At 41.2% G+C, this 13,693-nt stretch overlaps 1 protein-coding gene across 4 annotated transcripts in view; it reads right to left on the minus strand.

The window, feature by feature from the left end:
* Positions 1–13,693, minus strand: part of ADCY2 (adenylate cyclase 2) — a 361,616-nt gene that overhangs the window by 137,918 nt on the left and 210,005 nt on the right. For all 4 annotated transcript variants that reach the window (XM_075921497.1, XM_014573081.3, XM_075921498.1 and 1 more), the window contains one exon: positions 2,642–2,790. In XM_075921497.1, coding sequence (XP_075777612.1) covers positions 2,642–2,790 — 149 coding nt within the window. The remainder of the gene's footprint in view (positions 1–2,641; positions 2,791–13,693) is intronic.

Consider the following 13,693-nt stretch of genomic DNA (forward strand, 5'->3'; position numbering starts at 1 on the left):
GCTTTTCCGGAAAAACTGGCCAGCTATCTACACTGGCTGCTTGAATTTCTGCAAAAGCACTGACTTTCTACTGTAAGAAATCAGTGCTTCTTGCGGAAATACTATGCTGCTCCCGTTCAGGCAAAAGTCCCTTTTGCGCAAAGCTTTTGCGCAAAAGGGCCAGTGTAGACAGCTGAGATTTGCGAAAATGGCGATCGGGGCTTTTTTGCGGAAAAGCATGTCTAGATTGGCCACGGACGCTTTTCCGCAAAAAGTGCTTTTGTGGAAAAGCATCCATGCCAATCCAGACGCTCTGTTCTGAAAATGCTTTTAACGGAAAACTTTTCAGTTAAAAGCATTTCTGGAAAATCATGCCAATCTAGACGCAGCCCTTGAGTACTGTGTACAGATGTGGTCTCCTCGTCTCAAAAAAAATATTTTGGCCTTGGAAAGTGTTCAGAGAAGGGCAACTAAAATGATTAGGGGTTGGGAACAGGTCCCATATATAAGGGGAGGCTAAAGAGACTGGGACTTTTCAGTTTAGAAAAGAGGAGACTGAGGGGGGATATGATAGAGGTCTATAAAATCATGAGTGGTGTGGAGAGGGTGAATAAAGAAAAGTTATTCATTAGTTCCCATAATAGAAGAACTAGAGGACACCAAATGAAATTAATGGGTAGCAGGCTTAAAACTAATAAGTGAAAGTTCTTCTTCACACAGCTCATAGTCAACCTATGGAACTCCTTGCCACAGGAGGCTGTGAAGGATAGGACTATAACAGAGTTTACAGAGAAGCTAGATAATTTCATGGAGGTTAGGTCCATAAAAGGCTATTAGCCAGAGGATAGAAATGGTGTCCCTGGCCTCTGTTTGTCAGAGGCTGGAGATGGATGGCACAAGACAAATTGCTTGATCATTGTCTTTGGTCCACCCCCTCTGGGCCACCTGGTGCTGGCCACTGTCGGCAGACAGGCTACTGGGCTAGATGGACCTTTGATCTGACCCAGTATGGCCATTCTTATGTTCTAACGTTAGGGGCAGCAGGCACCAGGTGAGCTGATGGAGCAAGGGGAGGAGACATGGTAGCAGAGGGGAAAGGTAGAGGTTTATAAGATATTTATTAATAACTTGGGTACCACAGTGGCACAGCTGAACAAGCCACACGAACTCAGTACTGGTGCACAACACAAAATTCATTCTGCTCATGGGAGGAAACTTTTAGAGTGAACACTTCCCCCAGCCTCTCCGCCCCCGAGTTAATGTCACGCACATTGGGTTAATGCACCTGCAGGATAATTGCATGAGGGAGGTTTGGTGGGGGACAAGCTAATCCCTATTGATAGAGGATGGTGGGAAAAGTCGTTAGAGGGGGATCACATGACACCTTTTACTTCTGGTCGTGTGTCCATCTTGTCCTGAAAGTGTTACCTCCAGAGATGTGGCTAATGGGGGTCAGGAGGTGTGGCTAATGGGGGTCAGGGGGCGTGGTTAACAGGGGTAGGGGTGTGGCTAACGGGGGTCAAAGAGTACATTTAAAAAAAACTTCTTTGGGTGCACACCCTAATGAAATGTGCTGCGCACACCTATGCCTCCAGCCCGTGACAGGGTGCCTGCTGGGTTTCTGGCCTCATTGCTGCTGCTTTAGCCGGACTGCTGCTGGGCTCCAGCAGCCCATGCTGCTGCAAGCTTCTGGGGGCTGCATCTGGCCCTGGTTAGGCTGCCAATGGCTGCTAAATGCTCAGGGATCTGGTCCTAGCCTTGTGACAGTCTGCACATTCTGGCCACACTTCCACGGGCTACCTAGGGCTCTAGCCCCATGCTGCCATGTGTTGCTGGGGCTTTCACCGGCCCTGGCCCAGTCCTGCTGTCACGGCAGCCAACAGGCTCTGGCACTGGCCCCGCACTGCCATTGGCTGTCGCAGGCCCAATTCTGCCCTGCCAGAGGCTGCCACGACCCTCTGCTGCGGACTGCTGCCAGTCCCAGTCCCTGCCCCATTCCACTTCTTTATCCCAGCCCCTTCTGGATTGCCCTCCTGCCAGTAGGCTAGCAGGGTTCTCTGATCAAGGAACATCCACGGTCCTGCTGGACCACGGATGTTGCCAGATCTGAGAATTCCGGTTTTGGGAGGTGCAACCTCTATAATGAAAAAAAAAGACCATTTTCTCTTAAGTTAGCTGGGCAGATTTGATTTTTGATAAGGTCAACTCAGTTCTTTCTGCTTTTATAACTTTTTGTATTAACTCTTAAAAACCAAGAATGTACAGGATGGTTCAAGAGGGCAGCACCACACAGATGATCCCGGGCTCCATGTAGTGCTGCCCCTTTGAAACACAGCCGTAGCATTTCAAAGGGGCAGTGCCGCCCTATCAACTAATCAAATAGTCAAAGGAAAAATGCATCGACTATTCAATTAGTGAATTACGCAATACTTAACATCCTTAGAACACATCAGCATCAATGAGGAAGGCCCATTCTAATGTAAATCAGAGGGTTACTTCTATAAAGTTCTCTGATTTTACTCTAAAAATAGCTTCGCCTGGCTGCAACATCAAATTAAGCATTTAAGTGGTTAAAAAGCCTAGTAAAACATCCTTCCTTTCACACCTTATTTTTCAAAATGCTTTGCTGACCTTGTTGATAAATGTTGGTAAAGTACAATACCTCACGTTAGTGTGCCTCTTGACATACAAATTGTGAAAGTTGTTCGTATTTTCCAGCTGGCCGGCTTTGGGGCCTTGTAACCTCTGAATAATCTCAGCTTTCATTTCCATGGCAATGTGAGCAGGCAGTAAAGAAAGTAGAAGACGTTCCTGGAATTAAAAAAATTTTTTTTTAAAAGGCCAGTATTTCCATATATAAAATCAGAACAGTATGAAAAGCAAAACTGTGATACCTATTTATTATTGCAAATAAGCTTTGAATAACTACATGGTTTCTAAAGTTATTTAAGATGGCTACAAAGGTTACAAGCCATTTCAAACATCTGAAGTAGGAAAACACATATATCCAAAACTATCAAAATTATTAGAGAGTTAGGGTAGATCAAAAAATATTAACCAAATGTAAGGACCATTACTCTTCCAATCATTTATTTAAAATCTAGGCGGATTATAGAATATCCAGAGATAAATGATATATAAACTAAAAGAAAAAGAAAAAGAAAAAGAAAAAAAAAAGAAAAGAAAAGAAAAGAAAACACATTTGGTATGACAATTTAACACGGAGGATTTTAATCAAATACAATGCTATTGCACACTTCCTATTAGAAGACATTGTTATCAATTGCTTATAACTTTGCCAACACTTTAGTCATTTGGGCTGAAATATTCCATACCAGTTGTCTGCCTCAGGTTGAGTTTTTTTATTTTCAGTCAAAATTGTTTGGCTGTTTCCAAGAACAAGTTTAGAGAAAAATACATTGCTGTGTCCCTGTTAATTTTTGTAATCTTTTCATTGATAAATTCTATATTTTGAAGCAGAGACATGAAATTTGGAAAGCAGATGGCCTACAAGGCAGACAGGCGTGACACACGGTGGGCATGAGGGATCATATGCCCCAAGCGGGAGGGACCAGAGGAAGGGCCTGGTGCCCACAGCAGGGGGACACCCCCCTTGCACTTACCACCAGCAGTGAAGGAGGGAAGCACAAGCAATGTGATGTCAGGTTGCACTGTTCTCCGGCCGTGTGGTTTGGGAGAGGTACAGGACCACCCCACTCTGTCCTATGGAAAATAGGGCATCGTGGCTGGGACAGCAAAGTGAATTGAGGCCACCTTGCTCCACTTTCCACATTGCTACTGGTGAGAGTGGGAGTGGCGCACCCCTGCAGCCAGCACCTTGACTGGGAGAAGAGGCAGGGTGTGGCAAGTGTGGGGTGGGGAAGGAGGAAGGGCAGAGAGAGGCAGGGCTTGGGGAAGGGGGGATGTCCCTATGTAGCCCTCCTTCCCCACTGAGACCTTGCATGTCTGGACCCATTCATTCCTAGCTCCACTAGCCCTCATGAACCCTGTCTGACACCCTTCACCAAAAGCCCCATGCTCTTTCTCTTTAATAGCTGGCTGAGAGCTTCTTCTGTTCTATCACAACACCTTCTGGTGGGCTAAAGTGGGAGTGCAACAACTTTCCATCAGAAGCTTTCCTTCTGTCTGACACCCAAATATATATATATTTGCATCTCATTATGTACCCACAGAGTGGAACTAAATTCCCCCAGGTGTAGCAACTGCAGTACCGGCCTCCTGCAGGCTCGGGCAGGTCCATGTATGGCCTCTAGAACTTAAAAAAAGGACACAATCTCTCCTGTGCTCTCAGTGCTCTCCCTCTCAGTACTCAGGCACTGTAGAGAAGAAAAAATGGGGAAACCTCAGATCAGACAGAGATTTGAGGAGGATTCTGGGATTGGCTGGGAAAGAGGTGGGACAAAAGGTGGGAGGGGGAAGAGAGATTAAGTCCTTGTTAAGATTCAGGGTGTTAAGTATCCACACCAGGAAATATGAATACCTCCATCACATCTGCAACCCCTTTCTTTAACCATGGTTTCTCCTTTTAAAATACACTTCTCTGTGATCATCTCTGTGTGACAATATAATGGTTCGTAGTAGCAGACACGACTGATGAAACAGAAAAACCTTCACGTACTTTGCCTTTCTACTGAAAGAGTAGACAACTGTGAAGGCAAGTTTTCATAAAACTGAATCACAATAAGACTAATCCTGCAGAAAGCTCCCACTGATTTGAATAGGTGAGGAATCAGATTCTATATTAATTTGCACCCAAAACTGATCATGTTGACTTTGGAATAAATCGGTTTTCTTTTGAGACCTGTAACTTTGATCATGTGCTTTTGTTGCTGTTAGTTTTGATGTACATACCACTGCATATCAGATGCATAGCAAGCAGTGTCATGAGGCAAATGTCATAAGCAAAGATATATCTGTTGCTTGTTTTACTTGATACTTGTATGTTTTATTCAGAGATATGCTGGTCCCCATAGGCCTCAAGTTTGACTCTTTTTAACAAGCAGCAAGTATACAACATGCACCGAGAATATCCATGTAAAAGGTTTTCATTAAAAAGTGACTGCGGTTGTATTTCTCTGGATGAAAGAGAAAAGTGCTGTTTAAGTCAGAAATCTGCAAGAATTTTCCCCAAATGTAAACAATTTCAGCTTTAATACTGCAGACTTCGAAAATGTTCATTATTTTCTTGGTTGAGATATTTTGACAACCACAGAGAATGTCCATAAAATAAAGGGGCATTAAGCACCCAGTGTGAGCCTACACTTACAGGCTTCTATTTTCAGAACAGCTAGAGGCTGCATGTGCTCTGACAAGGAACAGGTCAGAAAACATTAATTACTAGAAATTCATTACAAGTGAACTATTGGTAATGTTAGGCAAGGTGATATGCTCATGTCTGATTTTTTGCTAGACATTTCTAAGCAAATATTCTTATTATTGCAGGCTTGTTTGCTTGCTTCCCTACATTAAATCTAAAAAATATCCGAAGAATTTTGAAGAATGAAACAATATGCAAAGGAACCCAGTGCAAGCAACCTGAGGTAAAGATGCCTATGCAGCAGACAATTTGATTGACAGAAGAAAAAAAAAGTTTATTTTAAATTCCCTCAAAAAGAACACCTATGTATATAGCATGATTCTGGTCACACAGTGACACTCTCGTCTACAGCAGGTGTATGTTGTCTCACTTGTTCTTGTGGCTAGGTTTCAATTGAAGCATATAATGGAAGAGGCAGCACTAGATACTGATGTTAGCATAAGGGGTAGAGACAAGAGAAGAAAAACGCATTAAGAAAGGAGTAGATAAACTTTTGAGTCTGTGAGGCCAAACAAAAACCGGCCATAAACATGATACTGGTAAAGTAGAAAGAAAGAGTAGAATCTCATCATACTGTAACTCTCTCCTGTACAGCGGAAAAGAGCAAGAGTGTACTCTTTTGACAGGAAAGATATGATATCGTAGACAAAATCCACAGCTGAGAACCTATCATAAGGGCTAGTGGCCTGGCCTGGAGAGAAAGGTGACACCACATCATTGTGCAACATTTACCAGCAGTAGCAAACCGGGAAGGAATAAAAAGGATAGAAGAAGGGTTCAACGCATGAGACAAAGCTGACCAAGGAGTGGGCTAAACAGCTCTAAGCTAGGAACATCATGAGGAGATCAAGAATGGGAGGGAGCCTGGACTACACTTTATACTATCTTATCGCTGATTTGTTTGTTAATAAAAATCCAATGCTAAGACGACATTGATCCTGAACAAGGCCCATGTTGTTTTAAAATAGCAAGGAATAGGGACTACTGGCATTAGGGAGCAAATAAAGTGACAGAGGACGGGAGAAATAAAGAAAGAGAAAAAAACCAATTAATGAGATACATGCACAATTCCTCTCAGTCACAATGCTTGCCTGATATATTCCTTTCCTCCATTCTGTGTATTTTATCTATTTGAATATGAGCTCTTTGAAGCATGAACCTGCCTTATTCTACCTCCTTAAGTCAACTAGCATTCTTCTGGGTACCTAATTAATAAAACAATTTTTTCTATAGGCGTACCTACAGAAAATGTTAAGAAAATAAGAGGTTGTTCGTAGACAGTAGGACAAAATCTTGCTGCAAAGTACAGTTAAAATAAAACAAAGAATGACATACTTTTGGCAAGACTGAAAACATTAAAGTTCCTGAACTCTAATTGCTACTACAAAGCAAAGGTGCCATCCCATAAAAGGGTGAATGCCTTTTAAAGGTAGATGCCTTGGAAGTTTGGCTCCATAACACTGGATATAGACTTTAAAACCTTCTCCCAACCTTGGTACAAACTAAAATAGTCGGTTGACTTTCAGAGTCTACTACCACACTTACTGAACATACACTTCTTCTGGTGGTGATGGTGGGAGGGAGGACTCCATTTCATATTCAAGTTTTTTTAGTAGTTTCTGTAGGATAGCTGATTTAATTTAGCTGAATTTTTTCTATGTACATGTCATTCCTCAGGATCTGTCCAAGCCTCTCACAGTAGTAGGTGGATACATATTATATATTTGATATATATTTTTTAAAAACATATGAAATATGCATATATTTTCAAGCTAGAAGCAGATAGCTTAAACTTTGTGGATAGTGTAACTATGCCCTGGTCTATACTAGGAACTTATTCTGAAATAACTCCCCCTCTTCCCCAAGTTCAAATTTATAAGTGGTGTGTCTGCATTACTGCAGAATTCAAACTCAGTACTCCTGATTTTCAGGAGGAGTAATGGAATTCTGAAATAGTAGTTTTGAAATAACATTAGTGTGGATGCTCCAGTGCTGCTAATTTGAACTTATTGGCCTTTGGGAGGTCTCCCACAGCTCCCCAGAGTGTTTCCTGTGGCTCTAAATCTGAGGTAGCATGTACATATTAACGGAGCCTGCCTGGGACTAATTTTGATGCTTCCCTGTAGTGAGGACACACTAGTTCAAGTTTGTTAAATTGGGAGTTAAGTCAAATTTGGTAATTTTGAAATTATTTCCTTAAGTAGACATGGCCTATAAGACTTTTTGCCACAAGGCTGCCAATGTGCATAAGGAGACTGTTAAGGCTTGAAAACAGAGACTGATTGAGATATTTTTTCTGGCTATTATCCTGAAAACAGGCGATATAAAGGAAATAAGACTGTTTCTCTCTCTTCTACCCAAAAGTTCAAATACAGTAGCAGCAGATAAAGCCAATAGTGGCAAATTAACTGAATCCTTCAAAAGATAACTGTGTGAATGCATGTATGGTAAGAAAGAAAAGCTGTCACCAGTCAGAAAGTTAAGTAACATAAATCATAAATATTCCAATACGTGAAGACACAATAAAAAAACCTAAATCACATTTCACACAATGGGTTAATATTTAATTTATTTTAATAAAAAATAGAACTTGTCATGTCTTATTGTTTACAGACATTTCCAATCTGTTGCTATCAATTTGTCAAAAGGAAAAAGTAAATTGTAGCTTCCATCAGAAAATAAGGAATGCTGGCAAACTCAATTTTTTAAAAAAATTATATACGCCTCAGTGTTTAGTGAGATTTCTGACTGTTAAAAAGCAAACAGCTGAAAACACAACAATGCATTCTAAACATAGCACCCTGGTTGATTCTGTGGAATGAGCTGTCTGCAGATCAGAATATCGTGAAGAATATGACAATTCAAAAAAAAATGTATTTTGTTTAAAACATTGGCATTGTACAGAACACTGCTCTCTCAAATATTGATGGGAAATCTGCAATGCACCATTTGAGAGACTCGTTGACTACATATTAGACAGTATGCCAGCTGCAAAGAATGTGATAAAGATAATCTGCCTGTTTTTAGGAGTTAGGTATTTTTCAGAGCTACAATTCTCAGGTCCAGCAATGACCACAGATGTTCCTTGATCATGTGAAGTCTGGCTCAGGAGTAGACCTATCTCAGTCACAATTATAAAAGCTATAACAACACGTGGTCTAAGAATCTCACATGTGTACACAATTGTCATTCTTTTGGATTTTAGGTTATTTGCCATCTACTATCACTGGGTGCTAAGTTTTGCTGACTGAAAGCTGATCACAGTCCTATGAATTCTATCATCTGTGATAGTACAGGCATAGGTGCTATAGAGCTGGAGCCTCTTGTCCACCAAAAGCCTCACCAATTAACTCCTCTGCCTCCTTCCCAGTGCTTTCTGCTTCCTGTGAATCTGCTGTTTTGCAGCATGCAGGAGGCTCTGGGAGGACAGCGGAGGAGCAGAGATGGGGGTGGTGGGAAGAAGCAGCGCAGGGGTTGGGACTTGGGCAAAGGGTGGAGCGGGAGTGGGGCCTTGGATGGAGCACAGGTGGGAGAGCTGGGACGGGAGCAGGTGGAGCCTGGGGAAGAGTGGGGGTTGAGCATTCCCCAGTCCCAGAAGAAGCCAATGCCTTTGGTACGAGGGATGATTTCTCACAGTTCACAAGCAGTCCCAATTGAGAGAAAGGGAAAAGGCTGCTACAGTCATAGAATCATAAGGTCAGAAGAGACCTCAGGGGGCCATAAAGTCAAACCCTCTGCCCAAAGTATGACCGACCCCCAACTAAATCATCCCAGCCAAGGCTTTGTCAAACCAGGACTTAAAAACCTCTAGGGATGGAGATTCCCCCACCTCCATAGGGAACCCCAGTCCAGTACTTCACCACCCCCCTAGGGAAATAATTTTTATTAATATACAACCCAGACCTTCTGCACTGTAACTTGAGACCATTGCTCCTTGTTCTGTCATCTGTCACTACTGAGAACAGCCTCTCTCTATTCTCTTTGGAACCTCCCTTCAGGTAGTCAAAGGCTGCTATCAAATCCCCCCTCACTCTTCTCTTCTGTAGACTAAATAAGCCCAAATCCCTTAGCCTCTCCTCATAAGTCATGTGTTCCAGCCCCCTAATCATTTTGGTTGCCCTCTGCTGGATCCTCTCCAATGTATCCACATCCTTTCTGTAATGGGTGTGCGTATGCCCAGAATTGGACCCAGTACTCCAGATGTGGCCTTGCCAGTGCCGAATAAAGGGGAATAATCATTTCTCGACATCTGCTGGTAATGCTGCTCCTAATGCACCCTAATATGCCATTAGCCTTCTTGGCTACAAGGGCACACTGTTGATATCCAGCTTCTCATCCACTATAATCTCCAGGTCTTTTTCTGCCAATTGCTTCTTAGTCAGTTGGTCCCAAGCCTGTAACAGTGTTAAGATTCTTCCATCCCAAGTGCAGGACTCTTGTCGTTGTTGAACCTTATCAGATATCTTTAGGCCCAAACCTCTAATTTGTCTAGGTCACTATGGTCCCGATCCCTAGCCTCCAATATATCTACCTCTCCCCCTAGCTTAGTGTCATCTGCAAACTTGCCGAGGGTGCAATCCATCCCCTCATCCAGGTCATTAATAAAGATTTTGAATTAAACCAGTCCTAGAATCGACCCTTGGGGCACTCCGCTTGATACTGACCACCAGCCCGACATTGAGCCATTGATCACCACCCATTGAGTCTAACAATCTAGCCAGTTTTCTATCCACCATACAGTCCATTTATCCAATCCATACTCCCTTTACTTGCTGGCAAGAATACTGTGGGAGACCGTATCAAAACCCTGGCTAAAGTCAAAGTCCACTGACTTCCCCATATGCAGAGATCTAGTTACCTCATCATAGAAGCTATGATTGGTCAGGCGTGAATGAATGTTGTGTATGATTGTTTCAAAAGTCTTGCTAAAGTCCACATGTATTATGTCCACCACATTCTCTCTATTTACCATACCAGTTTCCAATCAGTTTCCTGTCAGATAACCAAACTGATTTTTCATGATTTGTTCTTGGCACGTCTATGCTGGTTTCTAGCGATCACCCCTTTATCTTGTAGGTATTTGCAAATTATATGTTTTATACATTGCTGGAGTAGCTTCCCCAGTACTGAGGTCAAGTTGACTGGCCCAGAGGTCCCTGGCTCCTTCTTTTTTCTTCTCTTTGATTATGGGCACTAAGTCATCATCCTGAGTTAGACTCATGACTTGCCACTGGTGAGAAATTGTTTGCTTGCATAGACTGTTAAGGCCAGTAGGGACCATCAGATCATCTAGCTGGTCTCCTGTATATTGCAGGCCTTTAAATTTCAACCAATTACCCCTTCACTGAATGAGGAATGGTGGCCAAGCTGTTTAGCTGTTCAACTATAATCCTGCAAATTGTGAATCTGAGTCTTGCCGAGTCTCAAATGGAAAGGCTGTCTCCTGTATTTCAGCATGTGTTTAATATGAACATATGGAGTAATTACCAGTGCCTAGTTTTAAATGAGATAGCGAGGTAGCCTTTTAATATTTTGTACTTGTATACAAATGACATAGGGTCAGTTCTGTGTTTGTCTCATTGGCACACTCTGCCAGCACAATGTCTTTTTGTAAGTGCTTAATATAATGTATTACTGTACAAATGTGCTTCTGTAAGTTACAGCACAAAACAAATGATAATGTCCCCCTTGGACAAAAGGCCAATGAAGGAGCTGAATTATGAGAATGAATCATCAACTTTCTGTTAAGAAAATGTACTATACCAAGTACTTGTGATTATTTATTTATGTATTTATTTATTATTTAGCAATAATGTATTATTTGTAGCACAAAACCACAGAGGGTCAGAACCTTGATGGGCAAAAATTGGCGTAGATCCACTGACTGTCAAAGAGCTACCATGACTAACATTAGTTGAAAATCTGAACAGTGTTCATCATATTTTATGACAGGATGATGCATTTTTATCTAAGTTATATAGAAACGTTAAAACAAATCTATCAAAACTAATTACACAAGCATTTTTACCTATATGACAACAAGAGCTGTTGATTAATCACAGTTAACTCATGTGATTAACTAAAAACAGTCATGATTAATCACAGTTTTAATCACATGGTTAAACAATAGAACACCAATTGAAAATTATTAAATGTTTTTGCATAGTTTTCTACATTTTCAAATATATTGATTAAATTACAACACAAAAAGTGTACAGAGCTCACTTTATATTAACATTTCTGATGACAAATATTTGTACCGTAAAAATGATAAACAAAATAAATGTTATTTTTCAATGCACCTCCTACAGATACTATAGTCCAAACTTTATAGTGACAATGCACTTTACAAATGCAGATTATTTCTTGTTTAATAATGACACTCGAAACCAAAACAATATAAAATCTTGGCTCCTACGAGTTCAGTCTCAGTTCTTGCTCAGCCAATAACTAAGAAACAAATTTGTTTACATTTACAAAAGATAATGCTACCCACTTCTTATTTACAATGTCACCTGAAAGTGAGAACAGATATTTGCATGTACTTTTATAGCCAGCATTGCAAGGTATTTAATGTGCTAGATATGCTAAATGTTTGTATGCCCCTCCGTGCTTCAGTCAGCATTCCAGAGGGCATGCTTCCATGCCGATAATGCTTGTTAAAAAAAAATCATTAATTAAATTTGTGTCTCCTTAGAGGAGAATTGTATGTCTCCTTCTCTGTTTTACACACATTCTATGATATACTTCATGTTATAGCAGTCTCAGGTGATGACCCAGCATGTGTTCATTTCAAGAATATTTTCACTGCAGAGCTGGTAAAATACAAAGAAGGTACCAATATGAGATTTCTAAAGATAGGTACAGCACTTGGTACAAGGTGTAATAATCTGAAAAGCCTTCCAAAATCTCAGAGGAACGAGATCTGCAGCATGTTTTCAGTAGTCTTAGAAGAGCAACACTGATATAGAAACTACAAAACTCAAACCATCCAAAAAAATCAGCTTTCTGATGGAGGAATCTGACAAAATGAACATGCACCAACACAGAATGCTTTGAATTGTTATTGAGCAGAGCCCATTATGGATGTATGTCCTCTGGAATGGTGGTTGAAGCATGGAGGGAAATCTGGAACATAAATATTGTGTGTCTCCGACTACAACGGTGCCATGGGAATGCCTGTTCTCACTTTCAGGTGACACTGTAAACAAAAGTGGGCAGCTTCATCTCATGCAAATGTAAACAAGCTTGTTAGAATGACTGACTGAACAAGAAACACAAGGCAGGAGTGAGGGGTTGCTAACACTTTCCAGGATGCAGCTTAAATTCAAAGGGATCCTGATACGCTGGAAAATAGGTTGAAAGACATCAAAATGAAATTTAACAAAGACAAATATAAGGTGCTATACCTAGGTAAGAAAAATCACATACACAATTACAGAATGGGGAATAACTAGGTTGGCAGCAGCACTTCTGAGAAGGATCTGGGAGTTGTGGAAAATCACAATCTCAACATGAGTCAATAGTGCAATGCTACTGCAAAAAAGAAAATGCAAAGTTAAGTTGCATTAAAAAGTCATAGTATGGCAAATTATGGGAGGTAATAGTATTGATCTACTTGGCAGTAGTTAAGCCTCAGCTGGAGTGATGTATCCAATTTTGGTCACTGCTGTATAGAAAGGATGTAGAGAAAATGGAAAGGATTGAGAGATGAGTGACAAAGGGAATCAAAGGGATGGAATCAAAGTCACGTGAGCAAATGTTGAAGGAACAGGTTATGTTTAGTTTTGAAAAGAGAAGATGGCAGGTGGTCTTCAAATACTTGAAGGGCTGCCATAAATAAGCTGGATAAAAGCTTGTATCTCATGCTACAGAAAGCCAGATAAGAGGCAATGGGTTCAAACTACAGTATAGCAGATTCAGATAAAATCTCTCACAAAACTTCCTAACTGTATGGACTGTAGGACAAGGAACAGACTGCCTAGAGAGGTTGTGCAAGCTCCTTCAATGGAAATTTTATAAATGATACTGGATAGCCACCTATCTTGAGTGGTTTAGACAGAACAAATCCTGCATCTTGTCAGGGTTTTAGACTAGATGACCTTTGCAGTCCTTTCCAACCTCAGGTTCTTTGATTCTATGACCTGGTCGTGTCTCACTGCAACTCATTTTAAAATCAGAAAGCAGATGAGATGGGTGAGGGACATTTCAGCAGAAGTGTATCACCTTAACAAGGTGGTGGCAGGTCTTGTTAAGGTGATGAAGACTGGAAAAAACATGGAGCAATGAAGAAAGATGGTGAGGATTTAATAGCTATGGAATAACCAGATGCCAACCAGGAGTTCTGGGGCAGAACAACATAGACAGAGTTGTAAG

The sequence above is a fragment of the Pelodiscus sinensis genome, chromosome 2, assembly GCF_049634645.1.
Source record: "Pelodiscus sinensis isolate JC-2024 chromosome 2, ASM4963464v1, whole genome shotgun sequence".
NCBI classification, from domain to species: domain Eukaryota; kingdom Metazoa; phylum Chordata; order Testudines; family Trionychidae; genus Pelodiscus; species Pelodiscus sinensis.